This window comes from Silurus meridionalis, chromosome 5 (genome assembly GCF_014805685.1).
Source record: "Silurus meridionalis isolate SWU-2019-XX chromosome 5, ASM1480568v1, whole genome shotgun sequence".
Lineage (NCBI taxonomy): Eukaryota > Metazoa > Chordata > Actinopteri > Siluriformes > Siluridae > Silurus > Silurus meridionalis.
In genome coordinates this window covers 24,956,983-24,984,326 of record NC_060888.1, presented here as the reverse complement: position 1 = coordinate 24,984,326, position 27,344 = coordinate 24,956,983, and the positions used below count along the sequence as shown (strand labels likewise).

The 27,344-nt window shown below is 38.3% G+C and overlaps 1 protein-coding gene across 5 annotated transcripts in view; it reads right to left on the bottom strand.

The window, feature by feature from the left end:
- The window catches only part of spon1b (spondin 1b), a 132,557-nt gene that overhangs the window by 31,759 nt on the left and 73,454 nt on the right, over positions 1–27,344 (bottom strand). For all 5 annotated transcript variants that reach the window (XM_046849148.1, XM_046849144.1, XM_046849145.1 and 2 more), the window contains exon 7: positions 2,538–2,602. In XM_046849148.1, coding sequence (XP_046705104.1) covers positions 2,538–2,602 — 65 coding nt within the window. The remainder of the gene's footprint in view (positions 1–2,537; positions 2,603–27,344) is intronic.

Below are 27,344 nucleotides of genomic sequence, written 5' to 3'. Positions count from 1 at the left end.
CACGTTAATTGTCCTGATTAGAAGCTCATCTCCAATGCAACTGCTGGCGGTACGGAGGCGTGGGGCCGGGGCCCTGGATCGCGCAGCTCTCAACGCCATCGATTAGCGTAAAATATTCATCATTTGACTTCCACACACTTTACATGTGAGGACTTAAAAAAAAAAAACAAGACGCTTCTCTTTCTGTACTCTTTCTCTCTCTCTCATTTGGAGCTGTTTGATGACAAGCGTTAACGCCGCCTGTAAAACCCCTACGCGGGCTGGACGGCTAGTTCACACGCTTCAGAACATGACTAGCATGCCAAACGCGGCGGCGTGTAATAATTTAGCCCTCCGCACACCTGAGTGTGCTCCTGAGGCCCAGCGGGAAGGCGTTAACTGAAGTGAGCTTGAAACCGAAGATGGTACGTTGAAGTGCGCTTTGCTGGAAATGTGTCGCTCATCAAAAGCAGAAAGCCTTTATCTCGGGAAAAAAAAAAGCCACATAAAATATTAACAGCATCGTTAATGAAAGGAGGGAAAGGGAAGAGCATTCCACATGGCCAGCAGGTGCCAGGCACGAGCGCTCATGGGGAAAGTCTGTCAGCCATACGGAGGAAAAAAATCTAAAGGTGAAGATCTCACACAGGGAGGAGAACATATGCATATACTACATCTTCTATTCGACCCGGATGAGAAAGTGTGACATGGCTAGCACGTAGCTAACAAGTGTACAATTAAATCAGGAAAAAAAAAAACTCAAACGGTTCTTTTATTTTTCAAAATTGCAACACACAAGGCTGATAATTTCTCCAATCTGATTGGTCGGAAAACAGCAACATAAAAATCGGAGGTGATTTTTAATGCCTTCATTCTGACAAGATTGTTTCTACGACGTATGCAAAGACTTGTACGTAACCAACATGCCACGTGATTCAATACAAAAATGACCTATTAGTTTACATTTTTTTTTGGAAGGAATCACCAGTGTCGGCTTTATAATGGCTCCACATAATGGAGCTATTATCGTGGCTGAGATGCTTGGAGTTGTAGCTTAGTGATTAAGGCACTCCCAGCCACTCCAAGCTGCCATTCATGGGCCCTTGAGCAAGGCCCTTAACCCCATATGAATGAGATTTGTTGCATTAATAAAAGTTGCTCTGGATAAAGGCGTCTACCAAATGCTGTAAATGTTAATGTAAATATACTGCTATAAAGCTATATTAATATAACATCAACAGCAAAGTAAAACCCTGCATTATTGAAAAAGTGTGATGTCTGGAACAAAGCTACTTTTGCTCTGAAATGCAAAATGAGTGAGAGAAAGACCAGATTGGATTAAGTCAACAGGAAAACCAAATGATCAACCATGGTGAGCAGAAAGGCATCTCAAAACACACACCTTGAGGGGGGTAAGAAACAACAAAAGTACAAAAAAAGAGTTAAAATTGAGTTAAAGCTGAGATAGACTCTGTAAAATATTACTTTAGTAAAAGTAAAAGTATACAAAGTACAATGATTTATTATGTCTATCAATTTCCTGTTATCATTTTTGTCACAAGACTCTTCGCTTAATCAACTCAGTTTACATTTGAGTGAAAAGACTCTCAGCACACTGATCTATTAAAAGAATGATATTAATGATTCAAACACTGATTGATTTCTATTACAATGATCATGAGCCCAAAAACTTTAAATTACTGTAAGCCCACAGGTGTTGTGGCGAGTTCGAGTCAGGAGTTTCTTCTATTATTTCTTCCTCTGTAAATGTTCTGCTTGCTGTTGAACTGACGCTGAACTGTATGATCGTGCTAAATAGATACCAACAAAAGGCAATCGAAGTTTAAATAAAAACAAATAAAAAGGAAGGACTGATTTCACAAAATTTAGTTGATTTGAGTTGAGTTGAGTTGAAATGTAGTGAATTTACAGTAAAAGTCTCCCCAAATGAAAATACTTAAGGAAAGTACAGATACGTGAAAAAGCTACTTGAGTAGAGTAATGAATTACATTTATGTTACTGTCCACCAATGGTACAGACTTAATGAAGCTAGACGCTAGTCTTGCACGATGAATTTGATCGGGACATAAATGTGTGTCTCGTCTGTCTGAGGTACTTTCTGAGGTCATTTTTGAGGTACCCTCTGAGGTACTTTCTGAGGTACTTTTTGACGTACCTTCTGAGGTACTTTCTGAGGTAATTTCTGAGGTAATTTTGAGATACCTTCTGAGGTACTTTCTGAGGTCATTTCTGAGGTCATTTTTGAGGTACCTTCTGAGGTACTTTTTGAGGTACTTTCTGAGGTAATTTTTGAGCTACCTTCTGAGGTACTTTCTGAGGTACTTTCTGAGGTAATTTCTGAGGTAAATTAATGATGAAAGAAGTAATCAAGGAAATTGAATGAAACGAGGCCTCAGCAATGATATGATTTGTATAGTGAATTCTGTGTTTTGTGCAACTTTTCATGCTCAGTGATAATTTGTGGATGTGTTAATGGACTATAAATTACGGCTCACTGGTGAAGGTTATGAGTGACACACAGGCAGGAGGTACTCACATGTTAAGGGGCTGCCAGGCCGGCCACTGAGCCTTCGTCTTAATCACCGTCATCACATCGTCTCCCTGTGTATGTGAGAAAGAGAAAAAGAGAGAAAGGGAGATATATTTAATCGCCAGGAGGTGTCGAAGATTGACGTATCTGTAGCAGAAAAGAAAGCAAGACGTCTCCTCCATGAGCAAACGTCAGGAAACAGACACGCACAGATGCTAAGCGCAGCACGGGTGATGTGCTTGTCTTTTCACCGCAGATTCCTGGAGCTTTCCGTGATGTTACAGAGAAAAAGAAACTCTGCAGTCAAGAGCGCAACTGAAACAGTGTTTGTGATTTCATTTTTTATTTTCTTTTGCTGGAAAGAAGGTGAAAGGCAAAGAGCAGCTAGAAATACTCCAGACAAACATAATGTGGAAGTACATGAGGCACAATATCAAATAGATAGATAGATAGACAGACAGATAGACAGATAGATAGATAGATAGATAGATAGATAGATAGATAGATAGATAGATAGATAGATAGATAGATAGATAGATAGATGGATGGATGGATGGATGGATGGATGGATGGATGGATGGATGGATGGATGGGCAGTAGGTCATGCCTTTCACTCTTGGACTGCTACTTTTTGCCCTGGCAAGTTGAGTGAGGAAAAGAAAGGAAGAGTGATGAAAGAGGGAAAGACAGAGACAGACAAACTGGGGAGAAGAGCGAGAGAGAGAGAGAGAGAGAGAGAGAGAGAGAGAGAGAGAGAGAGAGAGAGAAGTAGAAGAAAAAAGATTGAGTGATAGAGAAAGAAGGAGGGGAAAGAGAGAGAGGCAAAAGACAGGGAAAGAAAAAAGAGGGAGTATGACAGGATGATAGGAAAAGAAAAAGGGAGCGCCAGTAAAAGTGTGTGAGAGGGAAAGGGAAGAAAGGAGAGGCCAGATGAGTTAGACAAAGAATGGAGAATTTATACAGAGGGTTAGAGTCAAAGAAAGGGTGAGAAGGAGAGACAAAGAGGGAGGGAGGGAGAGCATTAGAGAAACAGACAGAGGGATAGAGGAATAGATAGACAGACAGACAGACAGACAGACAGACAGACAGATAGGTAGATCTGTCTGTCTGTCTGTCTGTCCATCCACATATATTTATCTAATTGTCTGTCTGTCTATCCTAAATAGACAGATTTTGTGGACACCTTATCTATGTATATGTCTGTCCGTCCGTCCATCCGTCTGTCTGTCCATCCGTCCGTCTGTCTGTCTGTCCATTCATTTGTTCCTTCCATCCAGTACTTAATTAAGAAAGCAGGGAAACTGCTTGCTCGCTCTGCCTATCCATTAATTAAGCACGCAGGGGAAGTTCTAGCTCAGTGGTTAAGAGGTTGGGCTTTTAATTGGAAGGTCACAAGTTCAAATCTCATCGCTGCAAAGCTGCCACTCTTGGGCCCTTGAGCAAAGACCCTCAAATGCCCTTTCTGAATGAATGAGATGACTGTGAGTTCCTTTGGAAAAGGGCATCTGGAAAAGGGAGTCATACATGTGATTAAGCTCAAACTTTTAAAAACAACTAAAAGTGTTAATAAAAATGCTAATAATTGATTTATAAGCCTCTCTTATACCCTTATGATCAGAGAGCGAATGGTAAATGGTGTGTGAAATGTGTGATAAATGTATCTGGTATAGTGGGATAGAAATGGTCATAAAAACCCCACAGTGCTCTCTGTAGCATGTTTCCCAAAGCTCTCTACTCTCTCAGGAGAACCGCGTTCCTTATCCCAGGCTCTCGTCACTGTGCCGAGCGATTAACAGCTGGCCCATATTAATGAAGCGATCCGTCTCCGACCTGGCTGAACTGATGAATATTTTTCAGAGAGGCAGATGGCGGTGTGCACAGAAGATGATATTAAATCACGCTGAAACTCTCGCCCTGCTGCATAGGCGTCCAAACCTGATTTGCTTACATTTGATGCCAAACACTTCATTAAAATTTGGCACGACACCGGATTACACCGTGTCGGGATCAGGATCAAGTGCTGAATTAGAAAATTCGGCACGTTTCGCTGTACTGTAACCCTCATTATCGTCTTAACCAATATAGCGCCCTCTCAGCAGCCATTAATGATCCTTAGGCACCTGAAACAGTAGTGTATGTGTGTGTGTGTGTGTGTGTGTGTGTGTGTGTGTGTGTGTGTGTGTGTGTGCGCGTTCTTTTTGCCATCCTGCTCTATTACACAACACTGTGTTCTGTTTACTGGCGGGGTGGAATATAAACAATGTGAAAATACACACACAGCCAGAAAGGTTAGGACCGCAATTCAACTACATGACATGATAAAGAGATCATGATGTGTGTGTGTGTGTGTGTGTGTGTGTGTGAAGAACAAGCTTTAGTGGGATAGAATCTTATACAACAGATGAATCCAAAGCCTGTTTATTTCACCGACTTCATGCAAACTTATTATTTATTTATGAATAACTTATCTATTATTAATTCATAAATTGATTATAATTATACAATTGTAATAAATATGACACTATTACCCATGACATTATTATTAATAAAAAACCCATATATATATATATATATATATATATATATATATATATATATATATATATATATATATATATGGGTTTTTTATTACATGATGTAAAATTTATTATAATTGTTATAATAAATACATTAATAATAAATAATTAATTATAACAATATATAATAATATATATTTTACATTATAAAATGTATTTTAATTATTTTAATAAATTGATGAATCAATCAAAAACAATTTATTGTAATGGTTATATTACATTTTACATTACTGAATAATTTAAAATGTGTTACAATTATTGATTTAATGATTTAATAATTATTTAAAGATAAATAATTTGTTATAGTAACAATAATAACAAAGTCATCTATTGTTGTAAATGTATATAATATTTTACTATTTTTTTTTATTTGTTATAAATGGTACAATATTAACAAGTTTTATTTTTATTGTTATTTTAGGAAAAAAACAGTATGTCATTTAAACAATGTTGGAAGATAATGAAACAGGTCAGTGTGAAAATCCCAGTGTCATCTTTTCTGTACTTCCTGTCAAATTCTTGTTGAAAGAAATTGAACGTGACTAAATGGCCTTTAAAGATTTAGCACTACTGTGACCAGAGACAGCTGATGAACAGGTCTGCCAGGATCTTCTTTTTTTAAATCTCAGACTATGAGCAGCGCTAAATGTTCATCCTTTTCTTCAGTGTATAAGCATAGAGACATAGACAGCATTACTGTGCAGTCTGTTAGAGAATCGCACAGTGTAGAAGGCATTAGCGATACTAAACCTATGGGAAATTAACAATGTACACTCCCGGGCAAACACTCAAACCCGACATGGGAAAAGTATATATCTTTTAATGGTGTTAACAACAAATCATTGTTCAGGAAATGAGCAAAAATGAAACAAACGCACTCCTGAGATTCGCCGCTGCCAATGTTCTCCAGGTGAATTTTGCTGCAGTGAAATGTTTGAGGGGAAAAAAGCAAGAAAAGGGACAATTCAGTTCTATAGTCTTTTTGTACACAAATGTACAAGATGCAAACTATTGCACGTCTAAGTGTACAACATCTGTCAACTGCTCGACAGCTGTTCGAAACTTGTGCACACTGACAAGAACAACATTGACACTTTTTTCCTGTAAAAAGCAGCCAAGTTTACCCACAAGACCTAAACATTTGAAGAAATAAAACTTGAACATCTATCCCATAATAATATCCCGACTTAATCTGTTTCATTCTTGCCCATATCCTGACTAGTGATTTAAACAATCAAGAACAATAAAACAATAAATGAACAATAAAAGTACAAAAAAACGAATTTCATCTAAATAGTAAAGTACACTATACTGACAAAAGTACTGGGACACCTGAATTTTCCAGCCATATGTGGTTCTTTCACAAACTGTCACCATAATGTTCCCTTCACTTGAACTAGGAAACCCAAACCTGTTCCAGCATGACAATGCCCCATAAAGATCTGATGTACATGTAATGGAGTGGAAAATCTCCTGCTATAGAGATAGAAACCCTACTGAACACCTTTGGGATGAACGTGAACACTGACTGCACCCCAGGGCTCCCCAGCAACATCTTTACTAACACCCTTGTGGCTAAATGAGCACAAATCTCCACAAAATCTAGAGAAACATCTCTTTTTAGAAGAGTGGAGGTTATTATGACAGCAAATGGGGATTAAATGTGGAATAGGATGTTCAAAAAGAAGCGCATACCAATCTTTGGTCAGGTTTCCACAAACGTTTGTCTGGAGAGTGTAGCTACAGGAGGGAGTCAAATCAAAGTCAAATAGACTTTTCAGTCTGGACCTTTTTCCAAAAAATAAAAACAAATTTATGATTTTGAAAAAAATGGGAAACATTTACATATGCTAGTGTGTATGTTCCTGTCACAGAGTGTATGTTCCTTTGTGACAAAATAGTAGAAACCTCCATGTTTTTTTTTATTTTTTTTGATAACTCAAATATTCAGATGGATTCTGCGATTGTGTTCAGTAAAAAGAGATTCACAGAATGCGTTCAAATACGGACAAATCATTAGAGGCAAAAAAAAAAAAGCAGGGATAAGCTGCTCTGTGAATGAAATGACCTTCTCCTCAGGGCCACAGAAAACTACCCTAAAATGCTGCACTTACTGTATTGACTCTGCTGCACAAAACGCAGAGGCCATGACACATTATAACCCTTTACACTATGAAATGTCCAGGTTGGAATAGGTACGTAACATAATAAACAATAAGATGGAGCTTTAATGGTCCGAAAAAGGTGAGCCAATGCTAATAGAATGCTAAGAAATGACAGAGTAAGCAGTGCTGATTATGAGGGTCTTGAGACCAGGAAAAGACAAATTAGCACAAACATATTGCCATATGGCCACTGGAATATTTCAGTATTTCTACACATGATTATTAATTCGTATTATTTATAATATGAACACTAAAAGTATTAAAGCAGCAAAAAATGCTTGGGACAAACTCAGAGCTCTTCAATTATTTATTTACTGTTAAGCAAATTTGGCAAAGTTTCTGTTACTATTTGCAACTGAAGGTGGCGTGGCATCTATATATGTTAATCCTAACAAAGGAGGTGTCACATTTTAATGCAATAATGGCGATTCCAGTGAAGGAGGTGTGGCCTCATGTATGTCAATCCTAGTAAAGTAAGGTGTCCTTTTTTTTTAAGTCAATCCTAGTAACGAAGGTTTGACTACTTCATATTAGTCCTGGCTAGGCGGTGTGGCCTTTTTTCATGTCAGTTCCAGTGAAGGAGGTGTGGCCTATTGTATGGCAATTCTAGAAAAGAAGGTGTGGCTTCCTTTTATGTCAAGCCCACCAAAGAATGCATGAACACTTTTTATGTCAAGTCGTAATAAAAATGGTGGAGCCATTTAACATGAGAATCCTATTAAAGAAGTTGTGGCTTCTTTTATGACGGTCCTAGTAAAGGAGGTGTGTCCTATTTTCATTCCGGTTCCAATAAAAGGGGTGTGGCCTTTTTTATGTCAATCCTAAAACAGGAGGTGTGACCTCTTTAAAAGACAGTCCTAGTAAAGGACACGTAGACTCTTAATGGCTGCCTAAGTCATAGCAAAAGAGGTGTGGCCTCTTTTTATTTAAATCTTAGTAAAGAAGGCGTTGCCTCTTCTCGTTTCAATTTCATATATATATATATATATATATATATATATATATATATATATATATATATATATATATATATATATATATATATATGGGCAAAATCCACCAATCACAATGTATCATTAATAGGAGAATGAGAAATACATACTCAATATATACACCCATTTTCCTTCTCAGATGTGTGTTTATTTCCCCATGTGCTTCTGCTTATTGAGGTGGTAGCTTAGTGATTAAGGCATTAGCCCTTGGATCCAAAGGCTCTGAGTTTAAATCCCAGCCACACCAAGCTGCCATTCCTGGGACCCTTCGCAAGGCCCTTAACCCCATAGCTGCTCAGGTGTATGAATGAGATAAATGTAAATCGCTCTGGATAAATTAATAAATAAAGGTACAATTTTATGCCTAACCATGTGCCTTTGTTAAGGTTTTGAGTCTGTCTCTGCCTGTTGATACTCGTCTGTAACCCCTTGTGTTCACCTCAATTCGTTTTTTTTTTTACCTCCTCAGGAGTGCCTATTTCTCATTGGGAATTCTCGTTGCGTTTCAAACTGTCTCTTTTTTGTGTTGCAGTGACTTCTGTTACGTTTCATGACCACTTGAAACAATATAATTAATAATAATAAAGCACATTGACCAGCATACCAGTAACATTCTTCACACACACACACACACACACACACACACACACACACACGATTGTACAACAAGGATTCATGACATGCATGAACACACTGTAATGATGTATACATATAATATATACATAACCGTGAGCTTAACATTCACCTCAGCAGTCATTTTGCTGTTTTTTTTTTTTTTTTTTTATGTTTCATACTAACAGGAATCGCTTCATCATCCAGAGACATACTTGTTCTCTGAACTCGAAGGTCACTTGAGATAAAAGCATGTGAACCCTTGACTGATATTTAGCACTCCTTCAAAATGCAGACAGCTGCTTCGATTCCCCAGGATGTGCCCCTGAACCGTGAGGAGAGATGACCGGCATGATACTTGGCACTGGTTCCTTCAGCATCACTGCAAGGCACGGAGCTCTCTGAGCTGCCCAGCTCCAGCACCTCTGGGAAAAACACCCTCACACTCTCTCTTTTTCTGATGGCTACAAAAAAAAAACTTTTTTTATCTCCTAGCAACTCTTTCTGTCAGTCTCAAAATCGAAGGCAAATATTTAAGTTGCCCAGAGACCTAATTGTTGCTTATAAAAAGTAAGAGCTAACATAACGCAACAGCATATGACAGGTAAAAGGTTTTATTTGACAAGGCCGCTCGTCATCCGTACACAGTAATTACTTCATCTAATATAAAGCATATTCAGACCGAGTAGTCAGAAGAGGTTGTTAAAAATTCCACCTCTCTGGTTTGATTCTGTTGGGGTTGTTTTGAACTTCACATCATGCACTTTTGTTGAAAGTCAGTAGAAGTAAGACAAAGTACATGTGTGTGAATGAGAGGGAGGGCAGTGGAGTGGTGCAGTTGCAGGGAGAAGAGGTGGAGAAGGTGGAGAAGTTCAGGTACCTGCGGTCAACAGTGCAAAGTAATGGAGAGTGTATTAGAGAAGTGAAGAAAAGAGTGCAGGCAGGGTGGAGTGGGTGGAGAAGAGTGATAGCAGGAGTGATTCGTGATAGAAGAGTATCTGTGAGAGTGAAAGGGAAAGTTTATAGGACTGTGGTGAGACCTGAGATGTTGTATGGATTAGAGAAAGTGGCATTGAGTAAAAGACAGGACGTGGAGCTGGAGGTAGCAGAGCTGAAGATGCTGAGATGTTCATTGGGAGTGATGACAATGGACAGGATTAGAAACAAGTTTATTAGAGAGGACAGTGCATGTAGGACGTTTTGGGGACAAAGTGAGAGAAGTGCAGAGGAGGGATAGAGGGGTAAATCTATATAGCCAGGAAGGAGGAAAAGAGGAAGACCAAGAAGAAGGTTCATGGATGTGTAGAGGGAAGACATGTAGATGGTTGATTTAAAAGAGGCAGATGTAGAGGACAGAGGGGTGTGGAAACAGATGATCCGCTGTGGTGCCCCCTAATGAGAGCAACCGAAAGAAGAAAAAGAAGATATCATGTGCTTTTGTTATGTAATGTACGAGTATTTTTTTGCTCTAGTCCCATCTCCGCCTCTGTTCTGACATTTTCTAATTACCCTGTCTTCAGCTGTTCTGTGTAATTAATTTGTTCATGTAAAACTGTTGTTTCTGCTGCTTGTAGTAAAGTTTTGTCAGGCATTTCTAGCTGTAGTATATCCTGAAGTCGTATTCTGTCGAATTTCGAAATTGAGGATTATCTAATTTTTTTGTTGTCAAAGTACTATACTATCCAAAGTCTAGTGGAACAGTGGAGGAAATTATACGAGCAAATTGGGACTAAAAGCTGAACGTGATGCTCTTGTTTAACTCTTGTTTTTTGGAACCTTTTGGATGTTCAACATGGCACCTCACTGTAAAAACTCATTGAGGATTTTAGAATAAGAATTGATGCTTATACAACTGAGATCAATGTAAGCTGCTCCAAATAAGGGTGCCAGCTAAATAGCATAAATATAAATTATATAATATACTGTATGTTAGATGGAGACCAGGACAGATGTTAGCAGAATGCCTCTCCCCCACAGTCAAACATTAAGGTAGAATCTTAATGGTTTGGGGTTGTTTTGGCGCAGAAAATATTGGATACTTATTCCGGTAAATAAAAGGAAAGCTGAATCAACCTGGCTACCATTCCATACTATACTGTAGCTTTGTTATATATCCTGGAGTCTTATACTGTCAATTTCCATGATTAATGTGGTCTGCTTGTGTTTTGACCTGTCTATAGATTTTTTAATTCAGATATTCAGCTTTGGCCCAATATAAATTTAACATTGATTTTATACGCCAGAGTTCAATACACTAAATGGACTTATTATGGTGTGATTGATCAACATTAAATAAAAATCTGTTTTCAAGCCAATGAAAGTTAATCAAAAGTAGTCTTTGATTGTCTGCTATGACTCAGGACAACAGCTCCCATTTGATCATCGCTGCACAGCTCAACTCTAATGAATAGACATTCGGTGCCACCCAGCTGAGGATGGGTTCCCTTTTGAGTCTGGTTCCTCTCAAAAATTCTTGCTTGAGCCATTTCAGGGAGTTTTTTCTTTACCACAAATGCCATCAGCTTGCTTATTAGAAACAAACTTACAATTGTAAAGAACAATCTCATTCATTCCTTATTGCCACATAATCTGTGTAAAATCTGTGTAAAATTAAAAATAGATTTAAATTGTCTGTCTGTCTGTCCGTCCGTCCGTCCATCCATCCATCCATCCATCCATCTATCTATCTATCTATCTATCTATCTATCTATCTATCTATCCATCCATCCATCCATCCATCTATCCATCCATCTATCTATCTATCTATCTATCTATCTATCTATCTATCTATCTATCTATCTATCTATCTATACTATATAGACAGATTTTGTGGACACCTTACTATAGAATGTTCTTTCTGAACATCCTATTCCACAAATAGTCCCCATTTCTCTTATATTGACCTCCACTCTTCTGAGAAGATGTTCCAATACATTTCGTAGACATTTGCGCTCATTTATCCACAAGGGTGTTAGTAAAGTCAGGTAGTGATGTAGGTGAGGTTAGGAGGCTTCGGGGTGCAGTCAGCGTTCACATTCATCCCAAAGGTGTTCAATAGGGTGTTCAATAAGGCATTGAACTTCAGATCTGAATTTTAATGAGTTCAAATCCCAGCCATAGCAAGCTGCTGCTCCTGGGCCCCTGAGAAAAGCCCTTAACTTAAGGCTCAGTTGTATGAATGAGATAAATGTAAGTCGTTTTGAATAAGGGCGTCTACCAAATGCCATAAATGTGAATGTTAATAAATGTTGAAGCACAAGCGTTCCTAAGAGCTATATGATCGTGGAACGTAGATAAGCCATGCATGCGCATCAATTAGATCTCAGCTTAGTTTTAAATCTAAGAAAATGTGAATGCTTTGTAGATTGTTTTATGCTTCACAGCCAAGTGCCCTAGACTCACCTCGCCTGCTAGAACAGTGGCAGAAGGATGGAGGGAGGAGTGATAGAAAAAGATGAGAGGAGAGGGAGTGTGAGAGTGGCCGAGTGCTTGCAGAGAGCTGTCAAAGGAGCAGCGGAGTAGCTGCACCGGAAAGGTCACTCACTCACACACACACACACACACACACACACACACACACACACACACACACACACACACACACACCTTTCAGAGTCTGATGCATTCAAAGAGGCTTATATGGCCACACACAGCTGAACAACACACACACACACACACACACACACACACACACACATACACACACAAATTTAATGCGATAGAAGAATCCTTCTGCACTGTTTGGCACCAACAAACATGCCAAACCTGTAGCGTGTGTGTGTGTGTGTGTGTGTGTGTGTGTGTGTGTGTGTGTGTGTGTGTGTTTGTGTGCTTGAGATAAATTAATTGAATTTAATGACAAACTGGTGCCAAATATCATGACATTAAAGCAATAAGTCTGCAATATGTACTCCATGTTTCAGAGGAAAACAGTTTCCGACAGATTCTCGAACATCTTTTGGCTACAGAACCCCCAAGTCCATTTTGCTTTCATTCGTCACAGCACAGCATTTTAATCTAGATTATGTTCTTCCCTACAGCAACAAAATGCACTCCATTAAAAAGCCGGCTGTGGCAGTCACATATTCTTATATTGTGACTTATTAAATCCATAAATCCATTTAATCATATTAGTTTTTCTGATTACATGAAATTTATTTCACCCATTAGGGCGAATTCTTTTTTTTTCTTGGAAAAAGTCATCGCTTTTCGTTTTCTTTTACATATAAAGTGTGATACTGCTGTTTTGAAAAACGCTGCCCTCTACAGCTGTGATTTCTGACAGAGTGTCTGAGAGTCACCTGGCAAGAACTTACTATAAATAATTATTTTTGGTGAAAAAAATCTTTTTTTATAATACAAAAAATTAAGAAAAATGTTTCATATAGATAGATAGATAGATAGATAGATAGATAGATAGATAGATAGATAGATAGATAGATAGATAGATAGATAGATAGATAGATAGATAGATACAAATATTAAAGGCAAAATGTATATTTGATTTTCAACGGATGCAATAAACTCGGTAAAAGGTAAAAAAGACACAAGCATTGGACAGTGAACGACTGGATAAAAGCTCTGTGGACAGATGAGTCCAAATGTGACATTTTGTCTCAAACAGATGAACTTCTGAAGAAGACGTTAGCAGACTACATCACCCCCGCAGTCAAACATGAAGTTGAAAGCCTAATGGCTTGTTGGAGACTTATTCCGGGTGAAAGAAAAAATGAACCAACATGGCTACCATTCCATACTTCAACACCATTTAATTATGTCTGGACTGTAGCTCACTGGAACCGACTTCACTATCTGACAAGACAATTTGCCGAAGCATACGTTTGAAGCTCTGTAAGCGTTATATAGAGAGCAATCATTCATCTGGAGTGTTTACTATAATGGAACGGCCTGCCCAGTCACCGGACCCAAATCCTATTGAAGTTCACTGAGATGAAGGGCAGAAAGAAATAAAGTTTGGCAAGTTGTGCAAGTGGCATAGCAAAGTATTTCAGCTGAATGTTTGAAGAAACAAACTGTCTGGACACCTGATTTTTCCAGCCATATGTGTTTCTTCCCCAAACAGTAACCAAAAAGTTGAAGACACACAGCTGTATAGGACATCTTTGGATGCGTTACATTTTCCCTTCATTTCAACTCGGACACCCGAACCTGTTGACCAAAACAGGTGAAAATAACATTTCTTTGCTACTCAAAAGCCTTGTGTGAGTTTTAGTCAGTAAAGAAGCATGTTGTTGAGTTGTTGCAGATCATGTGCAATATGGAGCCACACCCCTGGTGTTAATTCAAGGTAAGAAAAATAAGCCTGTTCTTGGACGGCTGACTACGGTGGTCTGGCAAATATTACAGTCACGCGGCACAGAATCCGCCCTTATGGACATCCTCCACCTTTCAGACTCCCGTCATAAAACCCTTCATCTGCGGTGCTGCTCTTTTTCCTCCGCTACACACAATAAACACAATAACCTCTGTTTCATATCCGCCTACACACAAACCCCTCTCAGACACACCGCGACCTTGCGCAACCCTTTTCAATGCACTCTATCCAAGGCTCAATTCTCGCCGGATGTTTATTGTTACGGTTTTGACCCCATGCAACCTTGGGCTTCAAAAATTCTGTGGTTTGGGAAAAATTCTGGAGAATAAAAAAAATACTGCTTATATCCACAGTCTGTAAGCGAATCACGTGGCCAGAGGCAAAACTGTCGAGGCGAGTGATGTGGCTCCAGTCGATGTGATTTGTGGGATCGTGTTAGTCAGGGCTAGCTGCTAGCCTTGGGCTGAGGGATGCAAGCTGACGAGGTGCCTTCACCAACTCGAAAAGGGAGCATTAGTAGTTATCCAGACGGAGAAACACTGAGTAGAACATGTATAGGTAACATAAGAAAAAAATTGGGCATTTGAAATATATAAATGAGCAGATTAATGCAATTTTTCCTCAGTTGCTTTGGAGCTTTTCTGGAATCGTTCTTCACATTTGCACAAGTGCATTTCTCAAAACCATTTGTACAAACAGCACAACACATTGGATTACCTGCAAAAGCCCGCACTTTTCTTAAAATCCTTAGTTTATCTTTTAAAAGTAAGTATTAGTATTAATAAACATCTCATTGCACATGTCCTTTTCTCATTGTAAACAATCATGTTGTCAGTATTTCCTGATGTAAACTACGATTCTGATTACAACGATTTAATTTCTTCTGTAGGACATCTATAAATTTTAACTGTACAAATTTACACATTACTGTATGTGAATATTGATTGAAAGAAACTTGATCCCTTCGCTTTCCTGTGAAAGATTAGCATATTAAGTAGGGCTAATTAAGTAGTTGTAAAGCGTCACTGGGCGTGTCTGGGGACCCCCTACCTAAATCACTTTAAAATCTTTTGTGTTTTACAGTTTTTCTCAGTTGCTTTGGAGCGTTTCTTAGATCAGAATTGAAATTCTCAAAAAAACTTCTACCTCCACATCAAGGAATCATTTGTCCACATCATAAAAGCAATTTCATGTTGCTTTGAACAAATTGCGAATACTTTGGTATGTTTATTCAATCAATTGTGTGCTGTTTCCTACATTATCAGCTGTTTATGTTCATAATGTTTATGTTGTTCAAAATACATTATACAGTACTGGTTTCACCTGAATAGTTTTAACCCCCAAAACATCTGGGCATCAGTTCATTGAATGCAAAATAGTTAAACCAGTTGTCATAATGTGTGGAGCTTGAATTTCTATATTTTTATTTTTATTTTTTTTTGTAAATGTGTTGAATTGATGAATTGTGCAGATGAATTTTTTATGTCACTAATGAAGGCGAGTGAACGGAATCAAATGATTAACTAGTTCTCTAAAACAGGTTAAAAGTGAATCCTATGAACCTCCAATTGGCAACAGAGCAAAACACAGAATTTCTGAATCAGGAAATGAGCGAACTCAAGTACAGTACAGTAAAAAGGTGAATCCTGTCGGTTCTCTTTACAAAGAAGAAATTCCTGAAAATTCCACATTACGAGGGAATGAATGAATGATGGATGGATGGAAGGAATTAATGCTTTTTTCGAATAAATACATTGAATGGATGAAAAACGAACTATCTTGTATAAATGCAGACATTCTAATAATTCTAGTATGCTGAAATAAGTAGAACAAAACTTTAGAAAATTTATCAAATGTAAAAAACACATTCACATCTGCAGAACCCAAATTGTAAAAAAAAAAAGTAAACTATTTAATCAATTTTTTTCTATTTATTGATTAATTTTAATTTGTGCTTATTTAATTGATTACTCAATTTAATTCATATAATTAAACAAGCGTATTGCATTAATTTGATTTATTCATTATTGTTTTCTTTTTTTATTCAAACCAAACAGGCATTTTATTTAAAACTGTTGATGTTCACAAATGTTAATAATAAATGACATTAATTTAAAAACGACAAGCAGTTTTATGTTTTGTAATTCTTCCCTATCGTTAAAACTGTACAGAAATTGAACCCGAGCGTGACATAAAAACTGAGTTGCCGTGATTTTGCGTACCTTTACACACCTCCAACCTATACACTGCTGGATGCTTAAAGAGTTTTACAATAAAAATCTTCACACACTTCCCTCACAGGCCCCTATTTACGCTATTGTAAGAATGTGGCTCTCCGATACGAATAGTCTTCTTGAAAGACAAAAAAAACGAAAAGTAGACAAAATAGAGATCCAAAAGCAAGGCTTCGAGTGCTCAGGCTTAAAAGTGTATGACAGGGAGTTTTGACAGGAAGCAGGGCAGCATCTTCCTCACACGCTTCCTCTCGCTGCTTGACATTTCGGCTGTTCTGCGAAGCCTCCGGAGAACATCGAGACAAGTTCTCTGTCTAATTGGACCTTCTGTTCGTCGGTTAGAGACAGAGAACTGATCAGACGTCACTTGCCGTTCATTCAGAGCGGCTGCATTTAAACGCCTAATTCCTTCCAGATAAAAATGGAGGGTTTTTTTGGGAGGTGAGTTTGACATTAAATTTAATTGGTGATGTCGAATGTGGGAAGTGTGTGTGCACCGCTGCAGCGCCGTGAGTCCCGAACGATGGCAGATTTCACACCAATTAAAGGATGCGCATTGTTTTCAGCACCATTGTACCGAGATCGGAATTATCAGCAGTTTCTTTCGTCCGACTCATTCTCTTTTAGCTCCTTAACGCCATGACAAACACCGAGCTACGTTTTTTTACTCTAAAAGACAAAATTCTACTGTGGGAAGAAATGTAACTGTTTTCAGTTTTATCTAAATGCTGTTTTTTTTAACCACACTGGTAAGGAGGAGGTGGGGTGGTGTGATATAACGTACAAGTGGTCCATCTCTCTCCTCCAAAGGCTATTACAGGTGATCCCCATGTTACGATGGTTACCTGCATTTTTACGATCTTATAATGTCGAATTCAAGTGTCCCAAAACTTTTATATAAAACTTTAGATAGTAGTTCTTTTGTTTTCTCTTATACTTTATAGCTACTATAGTCATTCCCTCACCAGTCCATCTTTATCCCCTTTATTTTTTTATGAAACTCCTCTGTTATGAACACTTTCCTTTCATAAATGTTTAATAAACATCTGTATATAATAATAATAATTTATTTTTTACTGTTCATAAAAATAATACTGGGCTTAGACTATATAAAAAACATTACTCTGTATGAACCGTTACTTCACAAACAATAGGAATGAAAGAGTGAGAATGAGAAAAAGAGATGGAGAAAGAGAGAAAGAGGTGGGAGAGAGCGAGAGGAATGAAAGAGTGAGAATGATAAAAAGAGATGGAGAAAAAAGAGAAAGAGGGAAGAGAGAGAGCGAGAGAGAGAGAGAGAGAGCGAGAGAGAGGAATGAAAGAGTGAAAATGATAAAAGAGATGGAGAAAAAGAGAGAGAGGGAAGAGAGAGAGAGAGAGAAAGAGAGAGAGAGAGAGAGAGAGAGAGAGAGAGAGAGAGAGAGAGAGAGAGAGAGAGAGAGAGAATGAAAGAGTGAGAATGATAAAAGAGATGGAGAAAAAGAGAGAGAGGGAGAGAGAGAGAGAGAGAGAGAGAGAGAGAGAGAGAGAGAGAGAGAGAGAGAGAGAGAGGAATGAAAGAGTGAGAATGATAAAAGAGATGGAGAAAAAGAGAGAGAGGGGAGAGAGAGAAAGAATGAGAGAGAGAGAGAGAGAGAGAGAGGAATGAAAGAGTGAGAATGACAAAGAGAGAGAGAACGAGGAACGAAAAAGAAAAAAGAAAGAAAGAAAGAAAGAAAGAAAGTAAGAAAGAAAGAGAGAAAAGGGAGATAGAGGAAAGGGAAAAAGGAAAGTGAAAAAGAGATCATAATTCTATTAATAACTACCTCGTACCAGAAACACATCCAATGTCTTAATGTAATCTGTGCAAAACAAAACAACAACACTGAGGAAATGTGCACCCACTTTCTCCCAAACACACACACACACACACACACACACACACACGCACTTGCACAGCCTCTATATGTATGTTTCCATCCTGCTGCTTCTCTGTTAAAAGGCTTTTGTTGTCGATGCTACAGTACGGCTAAAATAAGAAAACGGGACAATTATATAAGCCTCCTTTCTTTTCTCTTTCCTTCTCTCATCTTTGTTTTTTGGTCCCACATCTGCTTCTCTGTTGCAGGAAGCTTCAGCCTAAAGCTCCTCCACACTTGACTCCATACGAGGGCTGCAATCGAAACGAAAGCTTGCTACTGTGGGTCTTAGCATCTCTATGTTCACACATGGAAGAAATATATATATATATATATATATATATATATATATATATATATATATATATATATATATATATATATAAATAAAACAGTGGCGAGCGGTCAGGGTCAGCAAATCCTTCTCTGCTGGCCAAAACACTATCAGAAGCACTGACCTACATTTACAACCTAAATTCTAATATTTGTTTCATGAAACTGTATACATTTTTTCCCAACAGTTTATTCTCTTCATTCCGTGGCGTTTCTCTTCGCTGCACTGCTTCCAGTACGTGTATGTGGATGTTAGATTTTTTGTCCAATCAGATTTCAGACTCTATGTGCTGCCATGTCAATCTAATCTGCCCAGAGCCTTCAAAGTCAGTACTGCTGGCCTTTTACCACTGTCTCCTTAAGAAATAGTTCTGTTTCTTTAGCCAATCAGATTTCAGATTCGCCTCAGAGCGCCGGCTGGCCCAGAATAGCGTCAGCATATTTCCGTCCTCTGATTGGTTGGTCAAAGGGAAACTGTTACAGTCAAGTTTGACTGGCAAAACACGTGTGTAGCTCTGCACACATTAATACATCTGAGTTAGAGAAACTGATTTGGTTTCGGACATACTTAAAAAATCCATTTTGAAGAAAAGCTAGACATTGTAAGGAGGTCGGCCAACCCTGAAGCTAGCTAGCTTGTCTCAGTCCGGGAAAAGGTTTGTTCCCCACTTCCAGACCAGTTAATACAAGCGGTACCACTGGATTACAGCCTCTGAGGGGCAGTGCACATAATAAGTCTACATCCATTTTATTCAAATGTTTATGTTTTTGTCATGTTATTAGACAAATATTAATTCTAGACTGCTCCAGATGTTGTAGGTGCACAGTTGTGGTTGTAGTGTAGAGTTTCGGAACTGGGTTTCTTGCTTTAGTAAAATAATATTTATATACAATCACATCAGAAATGAGGACAAAAACACTGTTGTTGTCCTGGGTTAAGTCTACACGTGTGCACCATGGCGTTTAAACCCCTCCACTGCTCAGATGCTGACTGACACTACAGACTTGCTTCACCAGTTTAATTGTCCCTAAAAATTTGTAAGCTGGCATTTACGTTAGAAGCTCCTTTACTAAGATTCATTAATCAACTCCTCCAAACGGCAGAAAGCCCAGACATCCACCCTTCCCTCCCTACGCTCCCGCCCCAATCCGCCCGTGCCGGCGCTATCGCTATCCCCGGAGGGCCATCAGGGCTCGCAATTAAACCGTACCTTTAGGTGAATTAGCAAGAAAAATAGCAGGATACGCCGTCGAAAACGTGAGTTTGGGCAAAAAACGTATCGGCTGGATGGAAAGGGAAAAAAGCTGAACTTTCTGCAGACAGAATCGATAAGCGGAGGAGCAAATCTAATCTCCGATGGCACTGGAATCTATTGATCTGCTGTACATTAGGCGGAGAACTCGTAGCGGCAAAAAAACATTTTCCTTAACAAGTCCTTTCGAGATGCCGACCCTCAACAGGGTGATACGCTGTGTGGACAAAATGTTGTAAAATTCTGTAAAGCTGCTTTGAGACAATGTCTGTTGTGAAAAGCGCTATAGAAATAAACTTGACTTGACAAAAGTTTGTGGACACCTGACTATGTGCTTTATGAACATCCCATTCCAAATTTAGTCCCCATAGTAACCTGTACTCTTTTGGGAAGCAAAGGTGTAAAGAGTACCTGAAAATTATACTTCAGTAAAAGTACTGGAAAGCTTTTTAAAAAAAAATCCAATTCCAAAGTCACCAATTCCATTAAGACTCGAGGAAAAGCTTTTGAGTATCTGATTTGAACAGTATTCACATTAAACAAACACCAACATACACATTACAGAAAATCCCAAAACAGTTTATTTGTTAGGTATTATTTCCTAAAAATACAAATCAAATTGTACCTCAACACTGCATGAACCAAAATCAACATCCAGAAACAAACATACAAACATGCCAGACACAAAGATCTAAAAAAGTCTTTTTATCCCTATTTTTATAGTTATACATTTTATTTTTGTATACATTTTATACTTATTTCTTTAGTTTTATATACTGTTTTTATATACTAGAATATACTTTATATACTATTATGTGGACAGCTGTAAAAACCATTTCATTTCATGTCGTACTCCGTATGAATGTATATCAGTAACATGTGATTTGAAGTCAATTATATTACATTAATTAAAACCAAATATTAAGATCTGACTATGAGTTAATGCACCTCTTAGTCTCAGAGAGACACAATTCTTTTATTCAACTTAAACAAAAGCCGGTTCTCAAATTGTTTTGGAATTTTTTTGCCCTGAAATCGAGGCCAGCGGTGCTTAAAAAGTCGCTCGCATGCAGCAGATGCGAGTAAAGGGGTGTTAATGACATTTTCAACAGAGGTACAAAATGTAACTGTGAAACATTGTTAATTAAAATATAGTGGAGTAAAAAGTACATATATTGAATCATAAATGTAGTTGAGTGGAGAGTAAAAGTAAAAGTATATATTTGATACTTAGTAAAACTAGAAAGTAGCCAAAAAAATGTACAGAAATATAGTACATTTACTCAAATTCTTTACTACTCTTCTGGGAAGATGTTCCACTAGATTTCACAGGAAAAATGCATATTTTGTTCAAGCCACTGACTGTTTTTTACTCTGCTTTTTTTCCTTTTAATTTCACTTGCTTCCCATTTGAATATGAATGAAAAAGAAACAGAAAACTAACAAACGCTTCGTTTTCTTTACATTTGACTTTTTGTATAAATGATGAACATGGAACTTTTCAAAACATAGAACAACAACCGAAACAATATAAAAAACAGAAAGTATTATTATCTGTAATGATAATTTTTTTATTATTATATGATATAAATATGTATATTATCTGTAATAATGTATAAAATATCGATTCACCTCTGGCTTACGCTTCAGAAGTTATGCCTGTAAATCGTTTTATTTTATTTTAGTTGCCATTGTTGCAGTAGACACATAACAGTTTATTTATTTTTAGTAATTCTTTTTTAAATATATATTTTATAGACAATTTTTTTGGGAGAAAAAAAACATTTTTTATTCTTCCGCAACCCGGGTGCAGTCAGCATTCACAATCATCCCAAAGGTGTTCAAAAGGGTTAAGATCAGGGCTCTAGAGCAGAGGATCTTTCACTCCAACCAAAGAGAGAAGAGAAAATTTCAGTTTTGTGGTAACAGTTTGGGAAAGAACGACATATGGCTCCAAATATCTGGTGTTCCACTACTTTGTCTGTATAGTGTATGTGGGTGCAGACAACACTTCCAAATAGCTCGAAAAAAAAGTGACATTCCAAACTGCAAAATCTGTTTATCGGCGTTCGAAAGAACGCAAAGCCACGCGTGACACGGCATCTTGGGTCTAAATGAAAATTTATGTGAGCGATTGAGTTACGGCACGAGGTTCGCCGAGGGAAGTAACGGCGCTTTAATTGACACTCGGAACGTCCGCATCAATCTGCTTCCTCAATTAGAGCGGATTATATGGCGCGGGAACGCTGGCACACTCGAAGGCCACAGCTGATTTCCCCGCCATTGTTGCGACATTCATTAGCTCTCGGGCATGACTCAATTTAATTAGGCCAAAAGAATTGGAATAATCGCAGATGTTGCGCTACATCTCAGCAACATCAGGGCCGCCTCTAATTTGTGCTTCAGAAGAAGGAGTAGAAATCCAGATGGCCCACATTTAGAAGCCTATTCCTCACTAATAAAGGCGGCCCAGGCTTTAAAGTCAAGCTCCAACAACAACAAAAAAAATTGGACTTTCCACTTTGAGGGAATGGCAGCTGTGCAGTCAGGCACCCTTCCTTAATAAACTATGATTAGGCTGTAAAAATCCATTGCCTTATTATTTTCATGCTGGTTGGATCGCAGGAATTAGCACCTGAAAGAACAACAAAGCAACCGAGCGCCTTTTTAATTTTTTTTCTTCTCTGGAAATGTTTTCATATGATGAATTCCTTTAGTTTCAATAGCACACCGCTGAGAAATCTGAAAAACACGACTTTAAATGGCTTGAACCTGACAGAAATACACTTTATCCAGACCCGAGCCTTGCAAGTAGTTTCAAATCTTAGTGACGCCCCCTTAAAACAGATCTATTAGTCAGGAAAGAAAAAGGAAATGACCTTAAAGAGATCTGAGAGCAAAGCTCCGTCTGGAACAACTGAAAAGCTCCAGATAACACGAGCTCACCGTCTTTCCAGACACCTGAGGTTTTGACGACCTGGAAAATCGGCGCAAATTATATCACTTTTCCGACTGCAATATTTTTTTCCCAGTGGGTAAGTGAAAATGTGAAATGACAACGGTTCGGCTCGTCCAGCTAAAAGTTGAAACATCCGTTTATATGGGTCGCTGGAATCTCGATGAGGCGCTTTAATGACACCGTTTCCAGACCGCAATTGCTCATTTTCTCCACTGGTCTGCAAGAGGGAATTAAATTGTAGGAAAAAATAATCCATTGTTTGAAATATACTAAACTTGCCGTGATGTTCAGGCCACGTATAACAGCGCTGTGTAGCACTGATAAAGGCTTCAATTATTATAGTAATATTACGTGCTGTAATATTACCCTAGAACGTTGCTTCTGACTCATTGTGCTTTTATACCTCAGATGTGAGCTTGAGCGTAACCTGTAGTATTGATGCCACTTTACTCTGGAAATACGATGGCTTTCAGCTTAAATTTAGGCACTTTTGTGCAGACAGTAATTGCAAGGTTCAAATGTGTAAAAAGCGGCTGCTCGGTGCACTAAATGTATCCGAAATTGAACAGAAGTCGGTCATGAACTATACGTGACTGTCATGCGGTGAAATAAGAAAGGAGGATGCTAATGTAAGTGGAGGTAATGTTTAGTATAAAGGTGCAGAAGTGCTAACAAAAGACATGGAAATGAAAACAATTATAACCTGAACAAGAAGCCGTAAACTGTAAAACAAAAAATGTGAAAGACGATTGCGAAATGATGAGTGCAATAAAGGGGAAGCCTACACACAAGTGTGACTGAGGGTGACAAAGAACAGGTGTGAAAGGTCCGTGGCATGTGTAGTGGTTGGAAAAAAATGATGCGATTCAATGCAATTTGATGCAAAAAAAAAAAAGATGCTATAAAATTTAATATGGTACAGATGCAGCTCTACCTCTGCTCTACCTCTGCCTTAGACTTTTTTTAGTCTAAAATCGCTTCACCGTTTTTGAAAGCCTCTATTTTCCTGGTCCACACTGTGATGCGAAAACGGCGTTTCCAGATGTATCCACTTTAGGGCTTTCAATCGATTTAAGTATTTAATCGCGATTAATCGCACGATTGCCGCGAGTTAACTCACAATGAATTAACTGCATTAAATCGCACATTAGTTCTAAATGTACCTTAAATTAATACTTTTCAAATTTGTAATACTCTAATCAACATGTGCATGAACAAATACAGATGCTTTATGCAAATGTATGTTTATTATTAGTGAAACTAAACGCAATATAGAGCATGAAGACACAATATATTTGTACATTTTTTAAAGTATTCATGGTGTTTTAAATTACGCTAATCAGGACAACAAAATTTTGCAATGTTTCCACACGGACGGTTTTAATTGCCGGATGCGTCCTTCATGACGGATTTCGGTGCTTGATTGTGAAACATGGCACATCAGTAAAACAAATGTTTAGTGATTCAGAATTATTTTTCGGTGGAGTTTTTTATTTTGATATCGAGGAAAAGAAAAGATGTTGTTAATACATGTGTTGCTTTGAAGGGTTTAATTTCGCCTCTTATATTGATTTATGTTTATTTGTATAAAAATGGTCAACCAAAAATATCCACTGCATTAATTGCATTAATAGAATTGGTGTATTATGCATATAGTGTTATACTAAACACACTAAAATAGAATTATAATGTGTTATAAACACGTTTATTTTCAGTGCCCAAATCCACTTTGGGTAGCAAGTGACGTTATCGTTGACTAAAAATGCCACCTCGGCCAGAAAGGAAGGCCAAAACATAGAGAAAAATTATGCGTTTTAAACGAAAACTTATTAAGTGGATATAAGTGTAGCTGGGATTTGAACTTATGACCTTGCGTGTTAAAGTTTAACATCTTAACCACTGAGCTACCAGACAACCCAGCCGCGACTAAGGCAGAACTCACGTTTGGCAGTTATTTGTACGCGCAGAATAAAACAAAAATCATGAGGTATCAGGGAAATTCATCTGTTTCAAATAATCTCCTCAACCTGGAGTGTGCCCTTCCTGGTCATTACCTTCGCACCTCAGTTATTCGCTCGTATAAATCCAATCCATTACCGGATGACATCAATAGACATCAATGGAATTACGGAAGATCGGCGCTCATGTTCTATATACGAACAAAAACCCTCGGTGTTGCATTCAGAGCTCAGGCGAACGGTCTCCTCGGATCCGGGACTCCATAGAGATGCAAATGGCCCTTTCAGTGTGCCTGTCATCTTGGCCCTGTCTGAGCTGTTCTACTGCAATTATCTTGTCTCCTGTGCTCTCGGGGTCTTAGCTCACATAATGGAAAGTGATGCCCGAGGTGAACCAGTCGAGCAATTAAGCCAGGGGAGAGTTGAGGGACTTGGCAACCAACCCACACAGAATGTGTCACTCACAAATAAGTGTTTAAATAAAGGGGAATCAGAAAGGGTGATTCAATCCAATTCATGGGGTTAACAAGAACCTCAGACACCAGGACAGACAAAAGAAACTAGCAGACTGTATCTGAAAGAGGGCATTGCGTGACATAGTTCCTAACCTAAATGTTACTTTTAGGGGAAATCGCATTGATTTGAAGGGGTGTGACAAATGTAGGACTACAGGTGGATACAGTTTCCTGTCCTACAACTTAATATTAACATCATACTCGATTACAGTGATACAAAGGGCCACATTGCTGCCTCGAAGTTTCCTGGCTTGGTTTGTGAAAGTGCAATTTTACAGTCTCCTTGTGTTTCTGTGGGTTTCTACACTGATCAGGCTTTATGACCACCTGTTCATCTTGTTGTGGTCCCCCTTTTTCGGCAAAAACAGTCCTGACCGGATGAGCATTAACAGCATTAACTTCACCAATGTAAGCTACAGGAGCTCGTCTGTTGGATCGGACCACACGGGCCAGACTTCTCTCCCTATGTGCCTCAATGAGACCCATGATTTCGCCGCTTCCTTGGAGCACTTTTGACAGATGTCCAAACCATCTCAATCTCGCCTCCCTCACCTTGTCTCCAAAATGTCCTACATGCGCTGTCCCTCTAATAAACTAATTTCTAATCCTGTCCATCGTCGTCACTCCCAAACCCCTATGTACCGAACCCCTCGCTAGCAGTCTTCATATGCCATCACCTAAATTAGCATTGGGTAAGGTAAACATTTTTCCAGGACATGATGCCAAAATTGCTTCATTATGCACCATAAAATGTACATGTATCTGAGAACAATACTGTAATGATTCACACGGTTCTTCTAAAAGATGTATCTCCATTTGATGATCACAATGATAAAGAGGTCTGTCTAACATATCACTCCAGAATATCAGAATCTCAAAAATCTACTGTAGGTTGAGATTTGTCGAGGCCTTAGCATATGCTAAATAAAATAATATGCAACTTCTTTTAGTTTTTTTTTTTTCTTTTCCAATTTTTAAATAATGAAGTCTTCAGGGTATACTTGCAGGCAGCCTCTAACTCATGTCAATGTCATTCAGTTTTAATGGCCTCCTAGAGATGGTAGGCAAGCTGTCAAGAAAACTGCATTAACATGAAATGTTCTTTCCTAATGTGGATCTTCAGGAAATAAATAAATAAATACATAAATAATAATCCTGTAAAGCAGGAAAACCAGAAACTTTCAATGAAAGTCCCATATTTTTTTTTTTTTTTTTTAACATTGGTTTTTTTTCCACTCCACATTTACAGAATCCAAAAATAGGCCATTAAATCATTGGCAGTCACTTTGCGAAATACACCAATGTCTTGTCTGGGAGCTGAAATTGTGACTTTGTGAAATGTAAAACTTTATTTTCTTAGCATAAAACTATCAAAACAGTTGCAGTTGCATAGGTATTGAACCCCAGAACATTTTGAAAATGTTAGAAATACGCTGGAAAGCTGGACAAATGTTTTTGGCGTGTCCTTTTTTAATCTGAGGTAATCATTGTTTGCTTTTGTGCTTATTCAGTACAAGGGTGTTAATAAAGTCAGGTACAGATGTAGGTGAGGTAACGAGGTCTGAGGTGCAGTCAGCATTTGTCATTCAGTTTCGTGGACACCTGACCATAAGACTGGTATGTGCTTTTTTGAACATCCCATTCAACATTTAGTCCCCATTTACTGTTACATTAACCTCCACGCTTCTGGGAAGATGTTCCACTCGATTTTGTGGCGGTTTGGGCTCTTTCATCTACAAGGGTGTTAGTAAAGTCAGGTACTGATGTAGGTGAGATGAGGTGAGGTGAGGAAATCTGGGGGTGCAGTCAGTGTTTACATTCATCCCAATAGGGTTGAGGTCAGAGATCTATAGCAGCAGATCCACAGGGACATTGTCATTTTGGAACAAGTTTGAATCTTCTAGTTCAAGTGAAGGGTAAAATGTAATGATATTGCAAAAAAAACATCCTATACAACTGTATGCCTCCAATTTTGAGCTATCA